This window comes from Pleurodeles waltl, chromosome 1_1 (genome assembly GCF_031143425.1).
Source record: "Pleurodeles waltl isolate 20211129_DDA chromosome 1_1, aPleWal1.hap1.20221129, whole genome shotgun sequence".
Taxonomy (NCBI): Eukaryota; Metazoa; Chordata; class Amphibia; order Caudata; family Salamandridae; genus Pleurodeles; species Pleurodeles waltl.
In genome coordinates this window covers 563315145-563330767 of record NC_090436.1, presented here as the reverse complement: position 1 = coordinate 563330767, position 15623 = coordinate 563315145, and the positions used below count along the sequence as shown (strand labels likewise).

General features: G+C 42.8%; 1 protein-coding gene across 1 annotated transcript in view; it reads left to right on the top strand.

Moving 5' to 3' along the window:
- The window catches only part of SLCO4C1 (solute carrier organic anion transporter family member 4C1), a 490988-nt gene that overhangs the window by 166519 nt on the left and 308846 nt on the right, over window positions 1–15623 (top strand). The window contains exon 3 of the mRNA XM_069226038.1: window positions 2318–2515. Within this exon, the coding sequence (XP_069082139.1) occupies window positions 2318–2515 (198 nt within the window). The remainder of the gene's footprint in view (window positions 1–2317; window positions 2516–15623) is intronic.

Genomic DNA, 15623 nt, shown 5'->3' with positions numbered 1-15623 from the left:
GGTATATTCAGAAGGGCACAGAAGCACATCCTCTGATTTATAGATAGAATGCAGACCTCTTATGAATCAGGTGCCTTTTATCTGCTCTGTAGCGATCTCTGATAAATGCATGCAGACTTGAGACTGTGTCTGCATAATGTGCACATAGCAAGTAAAATGGCTCAGACACCTAATGCACACTCCAGCCATCTGTTGAGATCTTTATATCACAAACTTGAATACTGCAAAAGCTTAGTCAGCCTTTCATCCTTACAAAGTGAATACTCTGTATTGAGGTATGAATGAAGCTTGGGGTACTCTATATTGTAACAGCCAGAATCCTGGGGTACCCTGCATTAAGATACAATAGGGCCTTAAGGTATTACTTATTTGGATACATATTTCATCATCTTGTGACTCTGTTCACTTTATTGTAATGACTATATATGATGGTTGTGATTAGAAATATGTGAACCTGCATAGAAGACAGTTCTTGTCTCAAAATGTAGTCAGGTACATCTGCTGAAATCACAAATGCCTGCTGGTTGTGCAAGACCTCCACAAAATTCTCCATGTCCCAGCATGACATGCACTTGTCGGGTAGATTTGTCAAATTATTTCTCTACTGTTTGCTGAGTTGCTGAAGAAAGTAAGCTAAATTCCACTCACAACCATCTATCTATTCTTTATATTGTGACAAACTTCAGAAGATTTGAACGACAAATCACAATTGAAAGTTTGGAAAATGTACATTTTGAAAATAAAAGTGAGAACATTTTACCAGCAGTGTCCTGTCTGTTCGGGTTGAGAGGCCACCCCCTCTCCCTCCTCCTTTTTCCAGGCAAGAAGAGTGTCTGTCAGGCTGAACAAAGGTCAGGTCAGGCACCGCGTAGGCTCCTGGCTGCCTGAGCTGAACTTTGCCAGGCTGAGGATTTCACAGCCCTTTGGGTGTGACCTCCCCATCCTGGCAAAAGAGCCTCAGGCCCTCCCCATAGTGACGAGGGGAAGCATCATCCTTTGCCTTGGACCTGGATGCTTTAGTTTTAAGTCCTGAAGTGCCCAGCACCGAGCGTCAGTCAGAGGCTCCTCGTCACAGAGTGGGGTGGGGTCAGCAGTCTCAAACAATATGTCCTCGGTGTCAGGCGATAGGAATTCCTCACCCCTGGAAATAAAATATAGATATCTAGGGATGCAGATTCTTCACTGATCCACACACAGGGGATCCGCAGATCCAAGACCGAAAGCAAGGCCCTAATTAGCTAGCTGCAACTGAAAGAAAAGTTGTGCCTGCCATGTTCTTTCTTGCTTGGGCCAGAGAAGGGAGGAAAAAAGGGGAAAACATATGAGGGGTCAGGATAAAGGTATCCTGACCCCATAGGACACATGAAGGAGTCCCTCAGGGACCCCTGTTGGGAAAACTATTGCCCAATCTTTTTATTTTGGTCAATCTGTGGATCCCCCTCAATGCTAAGTGCCTCCCCCTGTGTCAAATCGTGAATGCTCAGCGGATCCAAAGCAGACTGAAAAAAAATTGAACCATTCATACACAAAACCCCTGCTACACTTGGCCAATGGCCGTGCACAGCTTCGGGTTGGGTACATGCTGATCACAACATTCTTTGCTATTTGCAATGTTGTCTTGCAGGGCTCAGTGCCCACACTTTTCAAATGTACATTCCATAGTAGTCCCCATGGGAAAGTTTTCCAATTTTATTGACCATATCTGTTGACATGATTGCCTTTGAAATGCAGTTTTTGGACCTCTGTGGTCAATGTTTTAGTTTTTGCTGATGTTCTATCACATGATATCCTTAAAAGCTCCACTAACCAAAGATGTTACTACTAGCAAGCCACCCATTGATATTGGTCATGTAGCTAACGCAAGAAACGGTGCCTCAAAAGTCTTTCTGTTCAAATGCACTGTTTCTCTCGGTGGCTGTTGACTTTCAATGAAAATGACAGGTTACAATCCAGCAAATAAAATTTGTGACCTCCATCCTGAACCAAAACGCTTACATGTCTTTCTTTCTTTTTCTTTCTTTCTTTCTTTCTTTCTTTCTTTCTTTCTTTCTTTCTTTCTTTCTTTCTTTCTTTCTTTCTTTCTTTCTTTCTTTCTTTCCTTCTTTCTTTCTTTCCTTCTTTCTTTCTTTCTTTCTCTGTCAACTAATTATAACGTAGTTCTACAGAATGACACCCATGGCCTGTCCTTGTTGTGTCTTGAACGCAATAACATGACATGAATGGCAGTCTCCAGTTGTCAAACCTAAAATGCAATAGTGGTTTCTTTAAATATATGAAGTGAATATAATTATTCTTTGATGCATATCTTATTTTTCAGGTACATGTCCTACAAATGGAACCAGTGATAATATCCAACCACTATGCAGCACCACCACAACATCTGGATCCGCCAAATATCTTGCTATATTTATCGTAGCACAGCTGCTAGCGGGCGTTGGCGGAACCCCTTTATACACACTGGGGACAGCTTTTTTTGATGACAGCCTACCTGCGCATAAATCATCACTGTTTATAGGTATGACTTCAAACTATTTTGCAAGGTGAAACTACTAATGGTAGTCACTAAAAATATGATACGACCAGTTTATCGTTTTAAAGGTTCAAAGGATCTACCATATTACGCACTGCTAAGGAATGATGCACTAAATAGTTGAACAATTGATATTTCATTTCACTGTATTTTTCATAACTATCTACACGGTTTGGCCCAGTGGTACCGTTAACTCGGTGACAGGAGGGAGGGTGAATCTCATTCCTCGCATAATGGCTCTGCAGGTTTAATAAAGACAGTTTACATTTGATTTATGTATTATTTTCCTGAGATGCGGTGCACTTAAAGTTAACAACAGTTTCCTTGTTAATGATTTGAGTTTGTTTATTGTCAATGTCAAATCAAGTTCATGAAGATCTATTGTAACCTAGGACCCTTCCTTTTCCTATTTAGAACTCTCATGCTATGCTTCCTTTTCCTTCTCACAACAATCTTCCCTTCCTTTTTGAACGGGGGAACTGAGGAAGGCACATGTTTTGGGGGGATTTGAGACGCAACATGTCTCCTCTACTATAATATCTACAGCAGCTCACACCTAATGAATGGTTCGAAGACCCTTCATATAAAAAAACAACTTACAAAAATAAATGTCAGTCAAAAACGTTGAATTGATCTATTGATCTTCAGTTTAATTTCCTCTTGTTGCTCGCGTGTCTTTTTGTATTCCACCTCTCTGACGTGTAGGTCTATAATTTTTTGAGGCAAATTAGGTTGTTTTGCTGATCTTCTAAAATTGATTATGCTCCAAGAAAGTCTGGTTGGCAGACTGATTTGGAAGCTTTACTGATCACAGCCTGTGCGACCTTAGACCGCAGTACAACTTTCTGAAATTAGCAGTTTTCTCGGACTATTTAGTTGATTGCCAGAATCATCACACTACACTACAAATCAAGGAGGTTATCTGTCTACCAAGGCCCATCAGCTCAGTCTCAGCTCAGATAGTTACAACACACCACCTGAGCTGCAGCTGTGCTACGGAGCATTATAAAATGTGCACAGTTCCATTCGTCCCCAAACTCTACTAATCCCTATATTCAAAGCCAAATTCTCTTTTCCTTAGCTCTGGTCCCAGGTCAGTACGGTGATCAGAGGTGGTTGATTTAATGTGGGCTCCTCCCTGTATTGTTTTCTTTGATTTGTAGTTAACCAGGCTTTCTGGAGGATGCTTCCCTTTTATTGCATAAGAGCAGAAGAGCAGTCCGGGGTCTTAATATAATGTATGAATAATGAACACTTCTTTGTACCAGGTTTGGTAGATGGAGGAGATGGTGTCCATTAATAATTCACCCAATCAATTCCTTTCCTCTTTGCAAGAATCAGATTGCAACACGGAATGCTGCAGTATGGCTGTACTTGCCTACAGATCTGCTTACTTTATAGCCTTTGTGGTGAATCCTAGGTTGTTTTAATGGGATCCAGGAGTTAGCTTAGCCTGAGGCTTGCAGACTCGTGCCCATGTCACCAAGTGACTTTTACCCTACTTAGCTTGCTCTGTTTTAGCACATTTATTTAATTAATTCTTTTAAGATGGCTGCCTTGTTTTCGGTTAGGCCAATGTTTTAATTTGCATTATCAGTGCCACTGCAATAAGGCGTCAAGATCAGGAGACAAAGACAAACCAGCTTTAGCTGCTCACTTTAGGTACTTTCCCTCTTCATGCTTTCGAGGGAATTCTGTATATTAATTACCGTACCAAGCACGCCTTGTTATCTATTGTTTGGGAACAAACCTACGTCAGGGGTCCAAGTAGATCTGTATAAACACTCCTCATTTTATCAGATAGTCAGAGGGATTCCGACCAGATGCCATCGATGCTGCATGTCACCTTGGCGCTGACCCAGTCTTCGTGTTCCTACGGAGTCTGAGCTAGAGACCTCATTCCAAGGTAACGAGGTTTCGGGGCTCTTCTCATAGACATGGCATTGGCAGATTAACATTAAACATACCATATTCTACCTCTTTTAGGTTAGAGATTAGGCCTGCCATGCTAGGGTATTAGGACATCTCACACACTTGTTATTTCATGATATTGCCAGATGGTGGGGGTCTTTGTATTAATGACTCTTGTCTTTACCATTCTGTTTCTTGCACTGTTCATTATCCTAATCATTGCAGCCCATGTAACTTATCACAGATTGCAGTTTTGCCAAAATAAAACCTATTGAAACTTTACTGCATCTTCTTTATTGCCTGTGTGAGATTGAGACCTGTTGTTAATGTGAGAAAGGGATACTCCGTGAGATGTCACACTCTTGAGTCCATGCGTAAAGGCTGCCACAAATCACCTTTGACTATTTTGGGTTTTTGGTGAGGTACTGCTTGTGAGCCGGAAGGGTTGGGACGACAATTGTGTTTTGCTGTAGGATTGGCATAGTCGTCTACAAACATAAGTACTGTCATCCTTAAACCAGCAGTCTTGCCTAGAGCAAGAGTCCAACTATGACATGGCACCACCAACGATGGTGTTTAGGCACTAATGTACGGATAAACTTTCTAATGGGGTGAAATGCTAGGGTTCACAAGGCGCTCAGGATTCAAATAGGCTGAAGATCTCAAGAAAAGAGGATGCCTGCACGAGGGTACTCACCCAACCCTCCAAAAGGTTCAATAGAACCTCAAACATAATCACAACAATGTGCGGTACCTCCCAAATAGTATTAGAATCCAATATTGATAAGTAAAATTCCAACAGAACAATCAATTTTGAATATATTTCAAATCATGGAGGCTTGAATTGTAAAACTATGGACGGGCTACATGCTTTAATTATAATGGATGGGCTTCAATGAATGTTGAATCAATTGTCACAAATTGAAATTATATCAAAAATTGTTTTGAATCAGAATACTACCAATGAATGATAATAAATGTTTGGATTTGATTGGATAAACTGAAAATATATTCAAAATAGATTTTTCTGTTGGAATTTTACTTATCAATATTGGATTCTAATACTATTTGGGAGGTACCGCACATTGTTGTGACTAATGTACGGATACCCTGATTATCACTGTCTCACACACTACAGGTACCCTAAGTTCCATTATACGGAGACGTCCGTGGTCTTGGGGAAGATCCTCCTCAGCTGAACAGGGACCACCTAATTAGGCTGTAGGTTGTTCGAGCTCGAACTCATAAAAGGACTTTACTCCCCACTTGGTGTCCCATCTCTTGACTCAGTTTTACATTATGGCTAACGCCATAGACATTCCTAAGAATGCTAGACAACTTTTAACTTTACATTTAGTAGTGCATGGCTTAGCAGAAGAGGGCGGGGATGTTGCATTCATAGTAGAAGCTAGTGAAGCTTACCAAACAGAAATATTGTATTCTTGGGACACATTTCCTGTGAAAAACCGCAGATCAGACACATTCCACACATATAACATTGCAAATGTACCTCAACGATACCAAGCATACCAGTATCTTGAAATACCGCTCACATACCAAGAGCATCAGAACTGGTTTGAAGGCACCCTACCACATGTAATACAATGCATGAGATTAGGTCCCTTAGGTAATGATGGACCAACCTGGCCTATGTTTGCCACATAAATACCACACCCAGGTTTACAAAACATGCAGGCAGCTGACTTATATCTTGAATTAGTAACACCATACAGACGACGAGTTCAGTTAGTAATGCAAACATTGAACACAATGCCAGCGTGTCCAGCACCACCAGCACCTGCTGGATATCAATTGGCTACTGGGATTAATCCACAAACAGTACATACCATTATGAGTTAAGTACCCACAGAATGAGAGAAAATACCGTTCTGGACAGCCCAGAAAACAAATCAGCTGGAAGCTGTATTTCCCCATACGGGACCACAGGAGAAACATAGAATTCTCACTATATGCTTGCCCTTTGGGATGGTTCCCTCAGTGGATGACTGCACCACATGGGGTACAGTCTTTGCTGCAATGTACACTACCACACATGGTACCCTGACACTTGCCAATTTACCGGATGTGTTAAAACAAATACAGAATGAGCACGGGGCTGCACTAACCCTAGATTTGGGGATGAAATTAATGCGTAACTTTGACGCAGTCTCCTCAATAATACTCAGTAACATCAAAGGGGAAGAGGTAGCACTGGCTACACACCAGCGTCTTCGAGAGATTCCACATTTGGACCATGAGCGAGAACTACTGAAAGTTATTTCCGACACCTATACTAGTATAGGACGGAATAGTTTGGGAGCCAAGCTGAAGAAACTGGAAATACAATGTACCACCCCTAAGGAAGGTACTAAACAAACACAGGAAAGTTCTAAGAAGCGATGGGATAAGCATAAACAATTTAAAGACGAAATAAGAGAGCAGATTCTCCACATCCGGAGAACTCCGAAAGGAGATATACTCTGAGAAATAGAAAAAGTATAAAAGCTCCAGACAGATATACTGATTCATGTCCCTCTCGTTCCTTTCAGGACGCACTGGGTAGTTGTAGTGAGAGAGGGGGCCATCCTGACCGACATCCTGAATACGTGAAACAGAAGAAAGTCTCACCACAGGCTTCAGACAAAAAAGAAGATAAGTCCCCACAACAAAAGCCATAGTTTGAAAAGAAAAAGGTGGCAGCACTGTCAATTAAAAATGCCAGTACACTTGAGAACATTGCTGAAGAACATGACTTGGGCCGTGACACTGTTAGACAGCATAGCAGAGTGCACGATATGTCGCCAGAGTCTGAAAGATCATGTGGATGCGATAGCAACTAGCGATTTCATTGCAGTTGAGACTGCGGATGGGCACCTTCTCCCACCGATAGGGTTTATGATTTAAAAATTCTAATTGAGGGAGACATAGAGCGCACCATTAAAGTGATATTCTGGGATTAATTTAATTGTGATATCCTATTGGCCGAAAGAGACTGGCCACCTGAGCTCGTCCGTAAGCTCCCACATGTAGAAGATGTCATTTAGCCTTCTTTCTCAGATCTTGTTCCGGAGGCGGTAAAACAAGCCTACGCTGGCGATTGAGCTTTAATGCAGGCTCCTGCACTATACCTCGATCATGTAGGTTGTGACATGGAGTCTCATTGTCATGTAATACCTATCAGGTCCACACCCCAACCTCAGCCACAATATCCTGTTAAACACAAAGCTAACTCCTCACTCAGCTCGAGTACCAGGGATCAATTGAATCCTGTGTCTCTGCAATGAATAACCCATTATTCCCGGTTGCAAAGTCAGACCATTCCTACTGAATAGTTTTAGGTTATAGACACTTAAACAGTCATGCACACACATACGCTATACAAAATTCACATAGCACAGCACTCATTAACAGTATACTGCACAAAAAGTAAAAAACAACATTGGATATTTCCAACGGGTTCTTCTGCCAAAACTTAGAACGCGAAAGTCAGGACCTGAGTGCATTCTCATTTGGCTCACAGAAACGCTTCTGCCATTTGCCCCAAGGCTATAAGAACAGCCCAGCCCAGGACTGTTCTCAGCCCGTGTAACGTCAATATTACATGATCTTGATCCCGAGAAGTTATTCTACGTGGATAACATCTGTCTCATGGACAACGACCTCACTATTCATCTTGTCAGGGTCGATCGGATCAGTTTAGGATTTTCAGACCTCGGTTATAAATTTAACTTTAAGAAAAGTAAGATAGCCTTTTTCAGTGTATTGGTCCTGGGATATGAACTATCAAACAAAGGGAAGAGCCTGGCCTCGTACTTCCTAGAAGAATGTGCACAACTTCACCCACCTAACACGCTCAAGAAGCTACAGTCTCTACTTGGCTTCTTTAATTTTGGCAGAACATACATTCCTGACTATGCACAAATTATCAAGCCACTTTATGACTTAATATGCCCAGATTTTTCTACAAAACACTGGACAGTTGAACACACATGCATCCTTAGGGAATTGCAACAGGACATGCTAGAAGCCAAACACTTACACACACATGTGACAACAAAACAAATTTGGTCATCAGAATTATTGCTGGTGCCATTGGGTTTACTTATGTCACCTTTAACGAGGGCGACACGGTGCCCATAGCATATATATCTCATTTATACTCTAATGCAGAAGGACATTTTGCACCTACAAAACAAATTCTGACTGCAGTTCAAATGGCTGTCATTAAGAAGAAGCCACTTGTCGAAGGGAAATGCATCATAGTCGTTACCCCCGTGCCAGCCTTGGAGGCTGTCACTAAAGCCTGAGTTCCTAACGCTAATGCACTACATCCACGTTGGATTCAGTGGGCAACCTCCCTGACCACCACTGATGTTGTCTACATCTTTGATCCAAAACAGACACAAGAATATCTCCAATACGAACAGGAGTACCCCGCTCCTCTAGATATTTTACCAATTGACAGATACAATACTGTCATTTATACTGATGGTTCAGCACAACCAGCTGTAGGTACCAAACATCAATATTCAGTCACTTGTGCAGCCATGAGTGGAGTGATGAAGGATGGAGTTTTCCACCCTTATAATACCTACACGCAGACCCTAGGGGACTGCACAGCTCAGCTGATTGAACTTAAAGCTCTTCTTCTAGCGCTAAAACACTCAGAGCCAGGCTTGCCGACTTTGATTGTCTGTGAATCATACTATTGCGTCCAGTCCTACAATGATTACCTTAATCATTGGACATTAAATGGGTTTTGAGATTCCAAGGGGAACACCATAAAACACAAAACTTTGTGGGGGAGGGTGGCTGATCTTAAGGATAAGCTACAGTGTGTCCATGTAGTACATATAATGGGCCACCAATGTTATTGGCAACACTTTGGCTGATGAAGCAGCCAAATCTGCAGTAGCTACGGCTTCTGTGGCTGCAGTGACTCATTCTCAGACGAGATTTGATAATGAAATACTGACTGCTGTGAAGGCTTCGGCTGAAGGCAAGTCTCTCCCAAAAGCATACCCTACAAAATATTCTTACCACATCAGTGCACAGAATGTTGCTTACGCAACAATTCCTGGGGTTTGAGATCGAGCGATCCCCAAAGAAGACCAGAGACCCTACAAAATATTCTTACCACATCAGTGCACAGAATGTTGCTTACACAACAATTCCTGGGGTTGGAGATCGAGCGATCCCCAAAGAAGACCAGAGACTAGATTTTAATAAAAGCAGCACATGAGGGTGTCACTTCTGCACATGCTGGTATTTCGGCCATGGTAACACTCTTACAAAAACGCTTCTGATGGCCAGGTTTAAACAAACAGACAAAACGGTACGTCCTTTGTTGTAACATTTGCCAGCAAATAAAGGGCTCTAATGTCAAATGCCCACCGCAGACATCCCTCTTAGTGTCCAACAGGTCACTGCAATGTGTGTACCTGGGCATTGCAGTCCACTTTAACCTGACAGTGCATACAAAGACATCTTAGTCACTGTTGATTCTTGTTCTAGATTCCTGTGGGTATGGCCTCAGCGGTCGGCTAATGCTCGAACTGTTATCAAAGACTTGCTGATCTTTATCTTTACATATGTGGTTGCAACATTTCATTTGGACCAGGGCCCTGCATTTGCCTCTAAGGCATTCAGGGACACCATGGGGACGATGGGTGTTGAACTCCATTACACCTCACCATACCATCCCGAGGGAAATTTGGTCGTAGAGAGGCACAACCGTAATCTAAAGCAGTCCTTAACAGCTAGAATATTAGTTTCTGGCCGCAGTTGACTTCATCACCTATATGGGGTCCAAAAAGCACTGACCAATCTGCCAAGACGGTCCTTGGGGGGACGTTCCCCTTATGAGGTTCTCTTTGGGATACCTACGTATGTCCCAGATCTTGATGGGCCTGGTTTGGTGGCAGTAGACATGGGGTCTTTGGTTGGCAGTCAGGTTACTCCCTGTCCAAGCAAGGACCCCCTTGGTAGCTTGGCACGAGCAGGCAGGCGTAACTTCAGAGTGCTAGGTGTAAAGTATTTGTACCAACACACACAGTAACTTAATGAAAACACTACAAAATGACACAACACAGGTTTAGAAAAATAGAAAATATGTATCTAAACAAAACAAGACCACAACAACAAAAATCCAACATACACAAGTCAAGTTATTAATTAAAAAGCAAAAAGAGTCTTAAATCCTTCAGATAACAGGTAAAACACTGTTAGTGTTGAAAAGTACCTGTGTAGTGTCAAAATAACATGCACGGGTGAGTGTGCATCGAAAAAGGTAAGCAGTGCGTTAATTTCTCACCCGCAAGCAAGACTGTGCGTCATTTCTCCTTCTCTGGTCGGGTCGGCGTGCGTCATTTTTCCTCCCCACAGGGTGTCGATCCGGGCAGCACTTGGGTCCGGGAAGGTGCTGCGTCCGGGCCCAGCAAGGTTTGCGTCAAAAATCTGGCTGCACGGTATCAGCAAAACCGCGCAATATGGGTTGCGACGTTAACAGCCTCCGTCAGCGGGTGTTGCGCGTCGTTCTTCCAGCTCCGTGCGTCAAATTTCCAGCCACGATGCCGGTGGAGCATCGATTTCCAGCGCGAAGCTGGCGACGCATCGTCTCTGATGGTGCATCAAAATTTTCCCTCCACGGCGGTTTGTGCATGGATTTTCAGTCTTGGTCTGCCAGCTTCACCTTCCAAGGCCCCAGGAACTGGATAGGGCACCAATTGGCAGGGCAGGAGTCTCAGCAGGGAGTCCAGGTGCTAGCAGGAGAAGTCTTTGATGGCTCTGAGACTTCAACAACAGAAGGCAAGCTCAGGGCAAGCCCTTTGAGATTTCTTCACAAGCAGGAAGGCACACAAAGTCCAGTTTTTGTCCCCTGGCACAGGCAGAAGCAGCAACTACAGGATAGCTCCACAAAGCACAGTCTCAGGCAGAGCAGCACTTCTCCTCAGCTCTTCAGCTCTTCTCTAGGCAGAGGTTCCTCTTGATGTCCAGAAGTGATCTAAAGTCTGTGGTTTTGGGTACCCTTCCTATACCCATTTTGGCCTTTCAAGTAAGCCAACTTCAAAGGAAAGTCTCTCTTGTTTGTGAAATCCTGCCTTGCCAAGGCTAGGCCCCAGACACACACCAGGGGGCTGGAGATTGCATTGTGTGAGGGCAGGTACAGCTATTTCAGGTGTAAGTGACCATTCCTCCCCTCCCTCCTAGCACAGATGGCTCATCAGGATATGCAGGCTGGACCCCAGCTGCCTTTGTGTTACCGTCTAGAGAGAGGTGCAAACAGGCCAACTGTCAAACTGACCCAGACAGGGAATCCACAAACAGAATGGTTTAAGCAAGAAAATGCCCACTTTCTAAAAGTGGCATTTTCAAACACACAATCTTAAAACCAACTTTACTAAAAGATGTATTTTTAAATTGTGAGCTCAGAGACCACAAACTCCATGTCTATCTGCTCCCAAAGGGAATTTACGGTTTAATCATATTTAAAGACAGCCCCCATGTTAACCTATGAGAGGGATAGGCCTTGCAACAGTGAAAAACGAATTTGGCGGTATTTCACTGTCAGGACATATTAAACACATTCGTATATGTCCTACCTTAAACATACACTGCACCCTGCCCATGGGGCTACCTAGGGCCTACCTTAGGGGGGTCTTACATGTAAGAAAAGGGAAGGTTTAGGCTTGACAAGTGGGTACACTTCCCAGGTCCAATTGGCAGTTTAGAACTGCACACACAGACACTGCAGTGGCAGGTCTTAGCCATGTTTACAGGGCTACTAATGTGGGTGGCACAACCAGTGCTGCGGGCCCACTAGTATCATTTGATTTACAGGTCCTGGGCACCTCTAGTGCACTGTACTAGGGACTTACCAGTAAATCAAATATGTCAGTCATGGAAAGCCAATTACATACACATTTTATACAGGAGCACTTGCACTTTAGCACTGGATAGCAGTGGAAAAGTGACCAGAGTAACAAAAACAGCAAAAACAGAGTCCAGCACACATCAAAACCTGGGAAACACAGGCAAAAAGTCAGGTGAGACCAAGCCAAGGATGAAAAGTCTAACACGCACCTATTTAACATAAATTAACATTTCACTGTCTTACAGGAGCTTCAGCAATTTTGTTATGATAAATCATCCGCCAGTGCTGCGACCTTAGGAATAAGGGATTTACCAACAACTTCCACTGGCTGGATTCCTAAAGTCGGGGATCTGGTTTGTGAGAAGATTGCTGTGAGGAAGGAATTTGGTCCATCCTACAGAGCACGGTCCCAGTCCTGGGAGTAAAAGGTACCAGATCTGCCATCTTACCACCACTGCCTGGTTCCAGAGCAAACAGATGAATTTCCATTGATGATGTCAAAGTTCACCATGTGGCCGATCCTTCACATTAGACCCAGAGGTCCCTTGGGTAGTTCCCGATCCCCTCTCACTACCCAACAGGACATACCTCTTCAAAGTAGAATTAGCAACACTACTTTGGACTACATAACAATGTCCAACAATGTTTCAAACACCTCCTCAACCATGGGCAGGGCAGAAAATGAGCTCTTGCTGATTCCACATCACCGACAGCACCTGTCCAAGATTTGGCTATTTTTTACACCAACACTACACAAACTGATGACATCATCTACTATGAGCCTCCACGTGAAGTGAATCAATCTACCAGTAATGCACCTGCTCCCATATTTGCAGAGACTGCCTCAGGTTATTTCATCGACATTGATGACTTTTCTTCAGACTCATCCACTCCAGTGATTGAAAATGTATCAAAGACATGTAAGCTGTACCTATGGCTTAAAAATAAGTATTTAATTTATCCATGGAACTATTTATGGTTCTGTTTGACATTTATTGCATTGTTCCTATGGATTGGGTTTGTGACTGTGTTCTTTTTGCTTATAAATGGTGATTACCTTCCTGAACGCTCTTCAGTTAAGCTTGTGGATAAAGTCTTAACTCCATATCATTCCTCACATAAGGTCTGAAAAGACTTGTCCCTTGTGAACATTTCAGCTTTGCTAATTCCTGATGGTATTGTCTGGGACAACGTTCCATTTGATATGTACGGGCCTACTGAGGTGATTCAAATTCCAAATGTATTAAAAATTTCTATTTCAGATGTCATTACACCTGGTTTTGTATCTGATGATTGGGATGTCCAGACAGTTGATTCTATGTTAACTGAAATGAAGTACTATCCAGTGTTTGAAAGTGATGCTGTATATAGACATACAATTAATTATGGGGAAATGTTCTGTTAAAATAACAGGGGACATTACTACCTGCACCGTGCTACTAGACACAGAGCGTGCTACTAGACACAGACCAGTACTTAACTACACACAGTGGGAACACTGTTCTACACCACCAGTGGGGAGCCCAAAACGCTATTTAGATAAGTTCACTTATTTTACTGGGCATGACACAAAAAATTCAGTGTCATATTATTTCAAGTTACCTCCTTAAAAAAGTAGAAATATTTTTTAACTGATACAAAGCTGATTTATTCAGAGTCCTTTGTTTCCCATCTCACAGTTGAAGGTTAAAAATACTGGAAGAACACTGTTGATTTAAAAAGTGTATGGGGAGCACAAGATTGGCAAATACAGGGATGGAAGCTTTATTTAGAGTATGCCTGATTCCTGTGCAAATGATCTTTTTGAATGACACCATTCAACGGGCATCCTGTCTGGGGTTAGCAAAGATGAAAGAAATGAACACACCCAGTATCCCCACATCTGTGAAGTTCAAGGATTGGCAATTCTTCCTGAATGTCACCGAGGAAGAGCTAGATGCAAAGGTTCAGGCTGGTACTTATAATTCTTCACTTTCCAGTCCCGGCGGGTGGTTAATTTGGCCAATGGACACCAATGGATGTCAGGCATTTTTTATGAATTCCTCAGGGGGTTTCAAGATCAGCCCACCAGATCCTCGCTTTATCTCGGGTCAACACACAGGTATAGTTACAACATATGGTGTGGGTAAACTGTGCCAACAATGGGTACAGTGTAACACGTTAGCTACAGTTAAAGAACGTCTTAACACCCTTTCTGAAGATGTAGACTTGCAGGACGTTTTGCTAGGTCCTAGAAAACCACGCTCTAAAAGATTCATATATGCTATGTATAACGAGATCTGGAAGCTTTCTCAAGTCGAAGCTGCTGCGCGCTTAAGGCAAATAGATAGAGAAAACTTAGAAAAGGTTTTAGCTGTTGTCAATAATGGCATAAACACTTTGTCCAAAAGATTTATTCACTGCCAAACATAGTGTCATCTGCGATAGATATCATTCAGACAGACATGTCCCGTCTATATCATGGACAAAGTCAGCTGCGTTCCTTCATGCAGTTAGGTTGGACGTTACAGACATTGAAAAATGGCAGAATTCCATGGAAATATATTAACAGTAGTGAATTGTTCACTTCTTTTAATTTATCCAAAGAACAGCAGACAATGGCTAAAAGGGAAACGAGTTTCACCATGCTTCTTATAGAGAAGTTAGAAAAGCTGCCTTTCTCAGTTGCAGCGAGTCCTTCAACAATATGCTCTTACATGGCATCGTTAATCTGCCCATCTCCACTTTCGTTTTTCGAAATGCCTGAAATGTCTTGCCGTGGGCAGGTATGAGCGACTGGGCGATAGCTATAGAGTGGGAGTTGCCCTTTGATTATAAGTGTCTGAACGGTGAAACAGAGGTCTTAGCGGAAGAGAATGTGAGACTACTGTTAGTCATTCAATGATTTGCAAGGAGGTGTCCCTTCACGGTCTTTGCCATGCGGGGGTCACAAGCCTGTTTTCTGAAGGGTACTGTTGTCCCTTTGATTCGACCGTCATTTCATGTACTTTCGAATGGAAGTTATGTGGTGCTGAGCGACCAAAGCTGTTGCGGTATGTGACCAGGAATTGCCTACTCAATTTCAGTCTCTAAGGTCATTACGTGTTGTGGACAAGTTTTATTTCCCTCCACATGAGAGATAAAAGTATCAGACATGTGGCCTCACATTGATGCTAATAACATAAATTATGACAAGCTGAGCAGACTAAAGGTGATATTGTTTCAAAAACAGGTCGTGTTGACACCATCTAGAGAGATTGTATGCTCTGCAGATTGGGGGATCATAAGCCAAGACACAATCCCTATTAAATACCAACTTCCCCCAAACAC